The 15,692-nt window shown below is 43.6% G+C and overlaps 1 protein-coding gene across 1 annotated transcript in view; it reads right to left on the bottom strand.

Moving 5' to 3' along the window:
• The window catches only part of PLEKHG7 (pleckstrin homology and RhoGEF domain containing G7), a 59,806-nt gene that overhangs the window by 41,050 nt on the left and 3,064 nt on the right, over window positions 1-15,692 (bottom strand). Inside the window, 4 exon segments of the mRNA XM_078450516.2 lie at window positions 3,167-3,233; window positions 3,235-3,300; window positions 12,995-13,183; window positions 15,496-15,657. Of these exon segments, the coding sequence (XP_078306642.2) occupies window positions 3,167-3,233; window positions 3,235-3,300; window positions 12,995-13,183; window positions 15,496-15,657 (484 nt within the window).

Genomic DNA, 15,692 nt, shown 5'->3' with positions numbered 1-15,692 from the left:
GCAAATAAAGCAATGTCACAACTTAAAGGTCGGTGTCCTCTGGCTACCTTAAGGTGACATTGCCCTGCTTCTTTACTCTTGTAGTATTGTTTAGCTTTCTTCCCCCATCACTTGAGGAGAAACTTATGAACTGCGTTAAGGATGTCCAGTAATTTCTTGAAGTCAGAAAGTCCTGTTTATACCGTTCTACCATACACCAGGCCAGCACCTGCAACTTCAGTAGCCTGGCCAGACTTGATACATGGAGATTGCATGGACCTGATAATCCCCATGTATGGTTAGGAGGACTCCTGAAATAGGAGCCCTATTGTCCTTGACCACCATCCAAATAATCCTTGGGAGTTTCTTTTAATTGAGAAAAAAGTCATTTTGGGGATTATCAGGAAGTGGGGATTAGATTCTGGCCTCTCGATTTTTATGTCATTTGCATCAACTTGCAATGCTACTCAGAAAAAGCCGGGAACTGTCTCTTAGGTTTAGACGAAATGCTCTGATGACTCAGTCTACAAAATGAATGTCTTGTGGGTCTGTCTCCTTTCTATTAAATTCATCAGGAGACTCTGCAGAATACTTCAATCAAATAGAAGCAATTACCCAAGCAGCATTTACTACAAAGGATGCGCTTGAGGGACTTTTCCTACTGGAACCCTGAAAGGCAACTGTCTAGCTGATTATCTCGCTCATTCTGACCACCTTATTGATCTTTTTAAAGGGGAGATGGTGGAATCTTGGTAGGGACGAATCAGCTTCGTAACTCTTAGCCCTCAAATGCCCAGTGGTAAATTATTATGTCCAATTTGAACGGCAATAATTGGGGTCTCTGGTCTTAGCAAATTTCTGTCTGCTTTTCTAACTTCGGGGATAATTTTAGGGCCTTGGGGAAGAGACACAAGTGTTCAGGAGAAGCTTGAAAGTCTTTATTGAATCCACAATCTTATTATCTGTATCAAATACTAAGTTTTGCTGAAACAGAATCTCTATTTCAACAATATCTTTAAATGACACATTTGCACATCAAAGCTTGAGAAGCAGTGCATGTACCATGATTTTGGGACTTGGAGACTCTGTTCGAAACTCCTTGAAAAGGAGATGCGGTGGGGTACCGTGGAAGATGTTGCATATCTTATACTATGTGGTATTTCCCGTGATGGTAGGCACACAAGAGAGAACAATTAGTATGATTTAGAAGCACCATGAGCGGTGCACTTTCCTGGGCTCCGTCCTGACATAAATGCAGGCAGGGCCAGTTACCGCTGAGGTCTGAGGTCCCAGGGGAAGGGACATCTCCCACTTGCTCTTCAGAGGGCCCCCCAGTAAGGGCTGCGTGGGAGATCGAAATATGACTGTGTTCCTTAGTGTGGAGGTTCCCAAACTTTTTAGCTGGCATCAGAATCAACTGGAGGTCTTGTTAAAAAAAATAGGTTGCTGTGTTTGGGGCTCTACCCTGAAGTTTCTGATTTAAAAGGTCTGGCATGGGCTCTGGAATCTGCATTTCTGACAGTTTCTCAGGTTAATATGGAAGCTCTGCTCTGGGGCCACCAGCCTTTGGGAAACACCGTTCTAGGTGTTAATCCATGCAGATCATTTGCTCTCAAAGTGTACTAACTTGTGCTAAGTGTCTGCTGTGTTTAGAACGAGTTCTAATTTCTAGGGATCTGTCCTTGAGTAGATTGCTTAACCCCACTTGATTGTTTCATTTGGGTTATTATGTCCTACGAGACAGTACATGTTCATGTGGATTTGTTATGCCCAGAATTCGTGATCCCCAAAGACCACCAGGGAGCCGAGTCCGATGCAAAAGCAAAAGAGCCTTTATTCGAGCTAGCTCGAGCTCAATCCCCTACCTGCACCGACGCAGCGGTGAGATACCGGGGAGAGAGAGTGAGTTTCAAAAGCACAAAGGTTTTATTGGGGTCTAGGGGCAGTTGGTGAGGTAATGGCTGTGGGCTCAGCCAATTGGCTGGGGAAGGGTTGGAGTCCTGTTATGCAGGTCGCCAGGCGTGTTTTGATTGGGAAGTTTGAACGGGTGAGTGGGAGGTTACTCAAGGGGAAGAGGCATGGTTGGCCGGCATAGGTCCGCCCCTTCAGATTGTTGTGTCATATAAGACAGAAGAGGTGAAAGGGGTCCCTAAAGAGTGAGGAGCAAAGAAATGTTAGCTATGATTTATTCACTAGTGGCTTCCTGGTTCCATACACAGAACCTGCCGCTGCCCATGCTGAGTGGCTGAAGCAAGCTGGCTGGAGGGGGAAGAGGGGAAAGGGGACGGAGGGGGAGGAAGGGTATGGTTAGCAGTTAAAAGCCTAGGTGCCATTTGTCTGACTCAAGCCGTCTGACACCAGGCCTAGATCACTTCCGAGTCTCGCTTTCCCCCTTTTGTGAATGAGGAATGAGCCTGATGTTGTCAGGGGTCCAGGGCTTCTGGGGATGCCTTGAAGGTGAGCCTGTGGGACTTTCCCCAGCTTTCAGCATTGCAATTCCACCTGGATTGGATTTCCAAATAAGAATGCTTTTGTAAAGAGGGCACCACTAAAAACAAAACCCGTTTAAAGACTACCAGGGAGGATAACCTTTAGCTTTCAAAGTTCACCTTCAGACTCATGGAGGATGTCCCCAGAACAGCACGATTGTTCTTTTCTTTCACAACCAAGTTGAAGATGCAGACAATTTAGCCCTAAACCTGCCCCTCTCTAATCTGCTCTAACAGTAATCTGTTGTCACCAAGACCTCTGCCTCCACATGCCACCACCCTGGATGGAAAATCAGTGCCAGTCTGAAGGCCAGGAGGGAGGTGGGGTCACCAATACAACAATGATGGGAAGGTGCCCCCCAGCACAGAGAGAGCATTCTGCTCCCCGATGGTGACTGTCACTGGTGAACCTATTCTAGGTCCTAGACCTGGGGTAAATTATTTGACAAGAGGAGATTTTGCGAGAAGACCCATACCTTATACATCTCTGTAAGTTAACGCCTAATACCAAGACTGGTATTCAGCTGGTTCCAGTAATTCATGGCCGATACCTGTCCTGATTGGTGACACATGCATTCTGACTGGTTACTGCACACGTTCTATTAGTTATGAAATATTTTGAAGACCCCCTTTCCTACTCGTCACAATAGCTGTCCCCATGACATGTCTGCAGTGAAAGGAGAAGGAGCAAATGGGACCTGAGTTCGGTAGCAGAAGGGGATGGAACAGGTAATCTGCAGCTACATCTGACACCAGAATGTTCCCATGGGAACACATCAAGTCCAGGGAAGTTGAGCACCGCAAAACTCTGCTTAGGCTCATAGAACCTGTGCTTGAGAGATGAAAGGAGAGTTTAGAGCTGGCACACAGAGAGGGTCCTCCCTTGGGCCTCCTTTGGGCATCTGGAAGTGACTGCTAGCTGCCAGGTTAATGGCCGCTTTCTTGGAAGGACTTGGAGGCCACTGCACGTTCCAAGCACAGGAGGGCTGTGATCTCTCTCTCTCTCTCTCTCTCTCTCTCACACACACACTCACTCACTCACTCACTCACTCACTCGCATGTACTCAACACCTTTGGGAGGCTTATTGACCATTCACGATTTTGATTGACCCGCAAACGGGAGAGCTCACCTGGAAATGTCAATGCAAACATACCTGACTGAAATGTTCTGACTCAGAAGGATACCAGGAGAAAGCCCTCAAAGGCAGAAGTGTAAATCATGTGCAAAAGATGCACACTGCCTCCCAGGTGAGTAGGATCCATGGATGTGGCCACCAGCACCCCCTTGGAATCCAAGTTATCTAAAATGTATGCGTGACCGAGTCCTTCTTGGCTTCAGACACTTCAGCGGCTCTTTGTCTTGTACCAGAAAGTCATGTTTTTAAGCACACACATGAGCCTCTCATGACCTGGCCCATTTACCTTCTTGATATTCCTTACTCTGCAATTTGTTTTCTGGAAACAGGGAATGGATTGTAATTTCCACACAGAGCGGCCCACACTGGCGGTGTTTGCCCTCTTCCTGCCCTCCCCAAGCCCGACTCCTAGTCATCTTGTGAGATTTAGGGCCAGGGATTATCTGTTAAGTAACTTAAAAGGGAAAATACTTCACATTAGGCTGGTGTTTAATTAGCTGTGTGCCGTTGAGTTTTAAAATCTGTTTTGACTTGATCTTTCTCTGGTCTTCTCCCTCTCTATTATCTTCATTGGAAAATTTTAAGATAATGGTGCAGGTACTGCTAGGCGCTAACCCAATGTGTGTGCTCTCCATTTTTCTTGCTACCAAAACCCTGCTTTGCTTGGCGGCAGGTGCAGAATTAACATGCTGACTTGCTCTGAGGCCATGTGACTCAAATATGGCAATGAGGTTTAAGCAGGAGTTGCAGGATGTGGCTTCTGGAAAAACTTTCTCAAAGGGGACAGAGTTGATAGCTTCTGTCTTATATATATATATATATATATATATATATATATATATATATATATATATATATATGGTATGTTTATTTATTTTTGAAAGAGAGAATCAGAGAGCAAACAGGGGAGGTACAGAGAGAGGGAGACACAGAATCTGAGCTATCAGCACAGAGCCTGACATGGGGCTTGAGGTGAGGCTCGAACTCATGAACTGTGAGATCATGACCCAAGTCAAAGTCAGACGCGCAACCAACGAAGCCACCCAGGCATCCCTGATCTTTGCTCTTCTTGTGGTCTGGAATATGGCTTGATATCTGAAAGCATACCAGTGGTCTTGCAAAGATAACAGCAGAACAGAAAAACAGAAGGAGCCTGGCAGGTTGCTGACACCTGGCCTGGGCTCTGGTCATATTACAGGAGAAACACTCTTTATTTGTCTAGGTCATTCTAGTTGGATTCTGTTACCTGGAGGCAAATGCTATCCTAACTTACACAGATCTCTCCATCCTGGACTTCTTTCTCTAAGAACAAGGTCATCTTTTGGCATTTGGACCTCTTGTGACTCTTTTACCGTCTATATATGATGAGGTTTCATAATAAGATCATTAGAGATGATTAGAAAATCATTAACTTCTTACAATTCTCCCCTTCTTGCTATTTGCCAACCCAATGCCTATAGTGGTTATGAGGATAGAGGGGGCTGAATTAGGAGATGGAAAAGTTACAGTGATTTGAATGAGAAATACATTCTAATTTCATTGGATGTAAGATAATTAGACAGATACATAATAAATGAACAGTTTGCACATCCAGCCAGGAATTTTCACAGTGCCATTCCAAAGCCATTAGATAACATAAAATGCTGGGAGCCTGTAAGGGGATCCCTGAAAAGAAATATTAGCAGTTTCCCCATTAAATTTATACTTCTCTTGATAAAGATCCTAGAAGCATATGATTAGAGTTGGTGTGTGAGGGGATAGATGAACCTGGATTGGATGGGGCATGGAAAAATTTTAATCATGTGAGTGAGAAATGTAACCTAGTTGGATTTTGGGGAAAAGGTTTACCCTTGAACTTGAACTCTAGATGTTTCATAATCTGGTGAGTATCAGAAGTTTGGTAGTTTCCTAAGATTCTATAAGCTATAACTATAATCCTATAACTACTCGTGGAATAAAAGGACAAGTCTTCCCCAGCCATGTCTAGGCTGGCTTGTGTTTCTCTCCCCTGCTTCCATAGTTCTCTGGAGTGATGGTTAAGAATGTAGAGACAAATTGTCTGGATTTTAATCTTAGCTGTGATTGAGGGAGTTAATAACCTCTCTGGGCCTGATGTTGCCATTTGTGAAATGTAGACAATAATGATATTTACCTATTGGGTGAGGACGATTGAAGTTAATCAACATAAAGCACTTAGATCGGTGTCTGGAACTTACTTAGTAAGCTGTCAATAAATGCTATTGCATTGCTTATTGAATAAACTGTGATATGATGTTCTATTTATTCTACTAGATTGCCAGCTCCTTGTCAAACATGTCTTACTTCTTAATGTAGTGAGTATTCATTTAGTATTCAATCCATCGTTATTGAGGCACACGAATGAAATACCTCTCTGATGTTGCCTCCCTCGTGGAAAGTGTCTTACTTTATAAGGTGGTTTGCAGATTTATGTCTTATCTCCTCCCTTACCCTAAGCTCCTAGCTCCTGTTCTAAATCCTTCTGTTTAGTATGAGCTCAACAAACATTTCTTGAATAAATGAAACGTAAACATTTCATGTGAGGGTTCTCACACGCCCAGAATCGTCATTTGTCGTCTCCTGATATGAACTCTTGCAGAATGTGTAATCCAGTGATAGCAAGCTGCTCGCTGTTCTTTAAATGTACCCTGCCCTTCACGTCTCCACACCTTGGCTCAGGTAGCTCCCATCTGCCTTCTGATCTCCATTTTGCCTGGTAAACAAACCCACATACATGTCTAAATTCCAGCTTTGACTCTCTTCCTCCAAAAGTCTGTTCTGATCCTCTCAGGAAGAGCCATCCCTCTCTCTCCTTCCCTCTTCTACCCTCACCTTGTCTTTTTACTCTATAATGATTTCATTGAAGGCTCATGCTGTGTCTTATATATTACAGAACCTAAGTACCTCACATAGCACTTGACATAGAGCAGGTATTCAAATAAGCTTCTTAAAGGAATAGACACGTTGATCTATAGAAAGATACACAGACAGTCCTCTAATGAATGTGCTTTTCCATTCTAAGTCATAAATAAGTAATCATATGCATTCACAACAGCAAAGTTCAGTATGAATCCTCCTCCCCCCTCCCCCGCTCTCATTAGAGGTAGTTAAATTACTCTGTCCATTTCTACCTTATCCAGGATACCTTCTGACATAAAGCATCCATTTGGGAGCACACAGGCCAGGTTTGGGAGTTCAGTTTGCACATATGGAGCAGAGGGAAGACAACTGGCTGGCACAGCCCTTGAGCCCTGACCTCGGCTTTGTTGCCTTGGTGTTCAAAACCCAATGATGCTCATTCTGGAAAGGTGGGCATGCCCTGGAAGGGGAAAACAGAATCTGTGTGGACATGGCCCTTTTATGTTCATAAGAAGCACCCATGGGTTGATAAAAATATCAAGAACCACAGGGTAATTATATGAAGACCTAGGAAAACAATAAGAAAGAACATCTGCATATAGTAACATGAAGAGACATGAATTGGTATAGAAAACCTGCCCCTGCATCACCCATGCCTGGCAGTGGATTAGATTTCTGGGTACTCTCTCAAGAACCCCATGTCTGTGGCAGCCAGGCCTGTTAGGATCATTGGATTAATGACGTTAATGCAAATGGTTGCAGAGAATTCAGAATGACTTTGAATTTAGGTCTCATGGTAAGAGGGGTGTTGGTGATTCCAAACTGGTTATCTTCGTTTTGTTCTTACAAATAGAATTGCTTTCTATGGAAAAATGGCATGCGTGCAGGATCCTTGTGTCTAGTTCTGGACTGATTATTCACTAGAAACAATTACTGGAACAAATTCAGAATTTTTTATTTCCCTCCCCCAAACAAAATGGTGTGTGCATAGGGTAGTGGCATACTGTGTGGAAGGGGGTGGAAGGAAGGTTTTGAAACCTAATTTCCTCACAGAGAGGTCAGACTAGGAGATGGACTAACAATAAATACAAACATGTTTGGGGTTTGGGGTGGGGCTGGCAGTTTGCTGTCTCTGTGTAAATACAGTATAACTTATCCTGCCTTTATTTGTTTGGAAGCGTACAACTAAACAAACATCCTTGAGAAACGCATTTTTCTTTTTTGTTTGCTCGTTCGATGCTTGGCTATTCTGGTTATTTGCTTCAGGATGAAATTCTGGACCCAGGAGGTTGTGTAACCAGGTACCTGACCCAGACTTTGCAGCCCTCTTGGGCTGGTCAGCCTATCCCCCCTCCCCTCCCTCTCCACCCCACACAGCATCCAGAAACCCAAACACAACCACTCTAATCCTGAGTTGTGTTGCCCCAGGGGAGTCATATCCCAAGAGACTAGTCCCATAGTTGCTGGAATAATCTTGTCTCCTTTCTGGTACCAGAACGGCTCCTTATTCTATCTTCCACTGAAGATTCAAAGGTCCGTGGTGTGGGCTGGGAGAGCAACAATTTAGAGAATCCAGAGAATTCTCCTCCCACTGCTGAGCAGGCCACACACCCATGCATCAACAGTCAACAATGAGCCTACTCTTACACATTAGTGCCAGAAGAGTTTCTGGCTGGTGGAGATGTGTCCCCAACCCCCATACCGTGGACCTTGAATGCATACACATGGTAAAGAACAGATTGGTCTTGGTAAATATTTTATTCTAATTTAAAATCAGCTGGCACTTATTGGCCACTTAAGTATTTTAACATCATTATCATGTAGATTTTCCCAAGCACCCTGCAAAGTAGAATTTACTGTTCTCATTCTAGAGCCAAGAAAGCTGAAGCTTATAGGGAAAGATAAACAACTTACTTAAGGTTGCCTTGCTAGTGAACACAGAGCCAGAATTCAAAGTTTAAATATGCAAGTTGGACTTGTAAATAGGGGGAAGAGAAAGATACTACAAACCACGTTAGAGCACTACATTTATTTATTTATTTTTTAATTGATATAATGATGGTTACATCGGGTAGAAGAAGAAACGGAGTGGGTTGAATGGAAGCTCCTGGAAAGATAGGTCCCTGTCTTAAACTCTGGAACACGTACCTGGGATCTTATTTGGCTAAAGTCTTTGCAGGTGTAGTTAAATGAAAGAACTCGAGATGAGATTGTTCTGGATTATCTGGGTGGGCCTTAAATCCATCTACACCGTGTACTAATAAGAGACAGGGTGAGAATAGACATAGAGAGGAAGGAAGGTTATCTGAAGATAGAGGCAGAGATTAAAGTGGTTGCAGCCCCAGTCAAGGAACACCCGGATGAAGAAGCAAGGAAAGGTCCTTCCCTAGAACCTTCGGAAGGAGCCCAGCTCTGCCAGTTCCTTGATTTTGGATTTCTGGCTTCCAGAACTGTGAAAGCGTAAATTTCTCTTTGTTTAAGTCTCCTGGTTAGTGGTAATTTATTATAGAGGCCACAGAAGACTAATAAAGGGGGTAGTGCAAGTGAGTGGCAAGGGCACTGGCCAACTTGATTCCCAACTCTGACCTTCATTACGTTTGACCTTGGCATGGGGTCTTCCTGGGCCTCAGTTTGGTTATGTGGAAAACACCTGTAGTGAGACCCTTTCTGTCTCTGGTGAACCAAGGATTTAGGATCACTGCTCTCAGTTTCCATGCCAGTGGCCAGTGGGTGGGAGCAGTAATTATACGGTGACCTTTATCTTGGCAGAAATATTTGAAGATGAATAATGAAAGCTCCTCCTTTAGAAATATGACTAGTGCATCATTTGCATTTTTTTGCAATGGGCTTAAACCAAGAACTGTTGGCTTCTAATTCCTGGGTGCAAATTTTAAAGGAAAATAATGAAAAGTACTAGAGATTATGGGGGTTAGCTGCTGCCCTATGGTGATATGTGTGTCTTAATGGCGTAAAAATCTTATTGAAGGTACTATATTTTGGATAAGGCATAATCTGACTCTTCCTCCTGCTATGAATGTTGCCCAGTGGTTTCTTTCTTACCAGGCAAGCTCATCAGGCTGCATTCCTTGGATGTGATATCCTTGCCTGATAGTAAAATTCATGGTAAATATACCTTTTCCAGCAGGTGGTTTTCCAGTAATTGTGTGACTAGACAAGGTAGGTATTCTATTTTAAGAACCATGGTGTTTTACTCTATGCAAGAGAGACAGTGCAATTTGGAATGCTTGCTTAGAACTATGGGTTGATTATACAAGAGGAGCAAATTAAGAATCAGAAACAATCTTGGGGCTCCTGGGTGGCTCAGTCGGTTGAGCGTCCGACTTCAGCTCAGGTCACGATCTCACAGTCTGTGAGTTCGAGCCCCGCGTCAGGCTCTGGGCTGATGGCTTGGAGCCTGGAGCCTGCTTCCGATTCTGTGTCTCCCTCTCTCTCTGCCCCTCCCCCATTCATGCTCTGTCTCTCTCTGTCTCAAAAAAAAAAAAAAAAAAAAAGTTAAAAAAAAAGAATCAGAAACAATCTTAAAAAATATCTATCTCCTTTTATTTTTTCTTATTTTTAATTTTAATTTAATTTTAATTTTTTTATTATTATTTTTAAAGTTTATTCTTGAGAGAGAGAGAGAGAGAGAGAGAGAGAGAGAGAGAGAGAGAGAGATGGGCGGGGGAGGGGCAGAGTGAAAGAGAGACACAGAATCCGAAGCAGGCTCCAAGCTCTGAGCTGTCAACACAAAGCCTGATGCGGGGCTTGAATCCACAAGCCGTGGATTAATGGACTTAATGGACTGAGCCACCCAGGTGCCCCTAATTTTATTTTTAAAGAGAGAGAATAGGCAGGGGAGAGAGGGCCAAAGGGAGAGAGAGAGAGAGCGAGCACATGAGCTGTGGAGAGGGGCAGAGGGAGAGAGAGAATCTTAAGTGCCACACTCAGCACGGAGCCTCACATGGGCTTGATCCCACGACCCTGGGATCATGACTTGAGACAAAACCAAGAGTTGGACTCTCAACTGACTGAGCCACCCAGGTGCCCCAAATATCCCCTCTTAAAATAATCAACAGAGAAATGACAAATAGATTGCCAGTCGGTGAAATCTGGGATACATTTTTCCATTACGAGTCTCAGAAGATAATTGGGAACGTTCCTTTTCCTGTTTGACTATAATTTCCAGCTCAACTTTCTACCAAAAGATTCCATTTTCTAGAATCCAACTGAGACTTCAGAAAGGACAGGGAGCCTGTGGCTCTTGTCCAGGGCCTGCTACATAGTGGCCCCTTCATGAATGTGGAGTGAACATACAGAAGACTCATCCCTGACAAGCCAGTTTCAACACAGAACAGAGCCAGCCTGTGGAGTCTCATCAGTGTGGAGAACTCCCAAAGCTGTGACCTCCAGGGCTCACCCCGCAGTAGTTACCAAACACACGTGTGGGCCACCCCCAGGGCAGCTGCTGGTACTGGTAGCTGCCCGCTCTCACCAGCTTTTCAGGCTACTGTCCTTGCGGAATGGAAGTCGCAATACAGCCCAGGGGGAAGAGGCAATACTTGTGCAAATGCCCAGCAACTCCAGGTACACTTAAGAGAGAAACACAATTCAGGCTGGGAAGATGGGGAAGGTTACAAGATGCTGGAGGGAGAAAAGTATCTGGAGGAGAAAATATACAAAACACAAAAGGGATCATACAATTTCCCCTACCAGCCTTCTCCTAACTTAACTAACTCACCGACTAACTTCCTTTTTTCTTAAATAAACATGCACTATGCGCCAGGCTGTGTTCTAGGCACTAAGGATATAGGAATGAACAAAACAGACATGATCCCTGCGTACATGGATCGTCCGTTCTAGAGGAGCCGATGCCAGTGGAAGAATAACACACGGTTCCTGCTGTGAAAGGAAGCTGGCCGGCAGCCTTGCCCTCCAGCCATGCCCAGCTCAGTCTCCCTGAGACCCCAGTCTCCTCTTCTGACTAATTAACAACATGCTGTCTATCTTACCACAAAGGGCAAAAAAGTTGCAACTATATGAGGTGATGGATGTTAACTAAACTTATGGTGGTGATCATTTTGCAATATATACATATATCAAATCGTTGTAATATACACCTTAAACTTATACGATGTTGTATGTCAATTATATCTCAATAACATTGAGAGAAAAAAAGAAAGTGCAATCCAGTAAAATATGATGCTGTGGAGTGTGAAATCTTTCAAAAAAGCTAAAAAAAAAAAAAAAAAAAAAACCCAAACAACCCAACAATCAATATACAATCTATTAGTCTCTAGTTAATACATTTCTAACAAGCTTGTAGGCTCTGCAAGAGCCAAGACAGGGTGTTCTCCCTCTCTGGTGCCACCCAAGCTTTAGAGACAGTGCTACGTGTATGTCAGGTTTGAAATAAAAGTCTGTGGAGGATATAACATTGTATTGAATTTAATGTTCAGACACCTCAGATGAACTTCGGGCGATAGACCATTTTACTCTGAGATCAGAATATCTTAGAAAGAATAGGTCCGTAACTTGCATACAGGAAGTGCTTAATGAATGAATGAGTACATGGTTTAAAAAAAACCAAAACACTAATATTTGTGTTGCTCTATTTACCACATCCAAAGCCTATTAGATGAGTACTATTTGCATCCCCATTTCACAGATGAAGATTTTGAGGTTTTGAGTTAAGAACCATGCCTGAGACCACACTGCCAGAGAGAAACAGGGTTCAAACTCAGGGAGTTTGATTCTAAAAGCTCCCTAACACTATGTTGTGCTACTTCAGATCTGACTTGAGGGGGTGGGGGTGGGGGATGTCTTACTGGCATTCAATGTTTTTGTCTGGTTTCTTCCTCGAGAGATTTTCGAATACCTTGCTATTTGGGTTTTGTGCCGATGTTACTGTTGTAGGGCTTTTTACCCACAATACTCAGGATTCATTGTGTCGCCGCTTCAAAGAATGAAGAGGTGGACACGAAATGAGCAGCAGGCAAAAATTTATTAGAATATAAGATTAGAAAAGAAGAATAGTAGGAAAGCTCTTTTTACAGAGAGGGGACATTCCAAAGTGATGCCCCAGGAGTATAGGGGAGGGTCCTTGTTTATAAGGTTCTGGTCACCACCCCCTCCCTTCCCCCTTGTTCCTTCTCAGGTTCTACCCCGAGAGCTCTAGGTGCTGGGTTGTCCATTCCTGATTGGCTCATTTCCATTGTATGAGGGGTGGTCTGGGGCCATACTTAGGTCTTTTGTCAAATTCCTAAGGGAAACCTGAGAGGGAGTAGGTGGGGTCTGTTACATTCTTAAGAGGAGCCTATGCCTGAGGGGTTTGCTGTGGTCAGACACGCCCAGCATGGTTCCTAGAGGTGGCTTGTCCATTTCCGTTTTCAGCTTCAGGGAAGACTGAAAAATTAAGTGAGGCAGATGGCTTTCTGTTATAAATTTTAAGGGGGCTAGAAAGATCTCCCTGCCCATAAAATCTCCCTGTTTGCTTCCTGATGTTTAAAATCCCACCAATGCACCTTCATCGCTTGGCCTCAAGTCATGTCCTCTGTCAAAACGCAAATAAATCAGGGATTGATAAGTGACACTGTAAGTCAAGCCACCTGCCAGTCTGCCTGCCAACCGACTAAGTGACCGAGGCATCGTCTTACAAAGATTAAAGGTAAATAAGAGGTCTCTGCCCTCAGGAAGGTCTTGACTCTGGAAGCAGACAAATGGAAAAGAAATGCAGCAGTGTCTTAGACATAGGTTTAGGGAGGAATTCCTCCCCCAAAAGGAAAGGATACACTGCTCTACTTGGAAAGATGAGCACAGATATCCCTTAAGCCTAAAGTCCTTCACACTTTAGTAAGAATGAACTATAAAGACTTTTTTTTTCCAGAAGGTGTATTTTGGTGATAGGAGAAGGTTTGGAGTGAGTGTGAGTTCAAAGGAATAGTACAGAGGGAGAGAGGGAATCGCAGCAAGAAAAAAAAAGTTCACGAAAACCTGGAATCAAGGTCATAACCCTGAGCTGATTTCAGAACTGAGAGTAGATTGGACCCTCACTTATATGAGCCTGCTCAATTGTCAGGCCACATGTTAAAACCCCATAATAAAAGAAGAATCAGTATTTTTACAAAAGGGTTCATGTCTATTCTATAAGGCAAAAAATGTTGTGACTGACTGATACACATATAGGCAAGCACTTCTTCATTGAATATCCTAGGGGTCAGCAAATTTTTTTAATAAACTGCCAGGTTGTTAACATTTTAGGCTTCGATGGGCACTATGGTCTTTGTAGTGACTGTAGTGCAACTCTGCCATTGGCTTGTAAGAGGGCCAAGACCAGTTTTCAAATCAGAGGGTGTGGCTGTGTTCCAGCGAAATTATTTATGAAAACAGATGGAGGACTGAATTTGGCCCAGAGGCCGTAGTTTGCTAGCTCATGGTTTATATCATTTAATACACATATTATTCATTCATTCATTCATTCATTCATTCATTCATTTATTTTATTAAAAACACTTTTTTGAGAGAGAAAAAAACAGAGCAGGGCAGAGGGAAAGAGAACTTTAAGTAGGCTCATGCTCAGTGTGGAGCCTGACGCGGGGCTCAATGTCACCACCGTGAGATCATGACTTGAGCCAAAATCAAGAATCAGACACGTAACTGACTAAGTCACCCACGTTCCCTGCCAAGTTGTTCCTTTGAATTTACCAAAACTAGTTCTGTTATCTTACAAAGATTCTGCATGTCAGTAAAAATTACCTGCGTGCTATCTTTTGCAAATGGCTGGTTGTGTCCTATCACTTAAACTATATGTCTGCTAACTCCATCTTATAATCAGAGCTGCACACAGATTTTACCTGCTCTAAGAAGCATTCTTTTTTTAAATTTTAATTTATTTTAATGTTTTATTTTTGAGAAAGAGGAGAGAGAGAGAGAGAGAGGGAGAGAACGAGAGGGGGAGGGGCAGAGAGAGAGGGAGACAAAACCCGAAGTAGGCTCCAGGCTCTGAGCTGTCAGCACAGAACCCAACATAGGGCTCAAACTCGTGAACCGCATCATGACCTGAGCCGAGGTCAGATGCCCAAACTTGACATCAAGACCTATAACCCGCCCTCCCCCATTCTTCTCCTCCCTCACCTGTCCGCACATGGTTACCTAGATTGGTGAATGGAACTATCTGCCACCCAGAGATGCAAGCCAGAAGCTTGGAGGTCATTCTTGACAACTTCCTTCCTCTCACCCTGATGGTCTACTATTCACAAAGTCTAGATGATTCTACCTCCTAATACCTCCTCAACTGAAATACTTCTTTTTAACTCCGGTGCGTTCATCAGAGCCTAGCCTACTAACTTCTCGTATCTGAACATTCTAATTGTTCTGCTGGAGTCCTCTCTCACCTAAATGTCATGTCCACCCTTTATCCATCTGGCCGTGTCCGTCCTGTCAGTGGTTTCAGACTGCTCTTAGGGTAAGGAACAAAATCCCAAACACCCTATTAGACTCTGCACGATCGACTCTAACATCATCATCTTTCTCTGAGACTGCTCTCTCTTTCCCTTCCTCTGACACACCTGAATCAGGTATTATTTTAGAGCTTTATTCTCATTTGTGTCTGTAGAAGATTTGTATCAATAATTCCATTCTTTACCAACTTTTGTATCCACACCCTTTACCAAGTAACACTTCCGTGCTCTCCCATGTAGGTGACACATAATTTCCTACCCCACCCCCACTGAGTTCAGTCACGTGACTTGCTTTGGCCAGTAGAATTAGGACAGACACCGAGCCCATGCTGCAAGTGTCTTCCCGAACCTCTCCTTCCACCATAAGAAGAATATACCCTTTGGTTCCGTGAAAAGGATGAGGAACATGCAGAGTGGAACTACCCAGCTGAGACCAGCCTACTTCAACTCACACCTGATAGATGCACAGATACATAAGAAAAAATAGCTGGTTGTTGTTTTAAGCCCCTGAGGTTTGGGGTGGTTGGTCATATAGGAATAGCTAATGGAAACACTAACGCAATAATCTGCATTTTCCCGTGTGGCTTTGTAAATGTCCTCAGCCTTAGTCGATATGTTTAGGTCAACTGGGGTTAAGAGGGCTAAAATCAACAAAGATGGCATACACGGATCGCATTCCTCCGACTGAAAACAGCAGTATTTTGCTTGAGGATTGAGGTCCTGTAATAAAACAATGACCACTTCCTGACAATTTC

The sequence above is a fragment of the Panthera onca genome, chromosome B4 (assembly GCF_046562875.1).
Source record: "Panthera onca isolate mPanOnc1 chromosome B4, mPanOnc1 haplotype 2, whole genome shotgun sequence".
Lineage (NCBI taxonomy): Eukaryota > Metazoa > Chordata > Mammalia > Carnivora > Felidae > Panthera > Panthera onca.
This window is presented reverse-complemented; position numbering and strand designations above follow the sequence as displayed.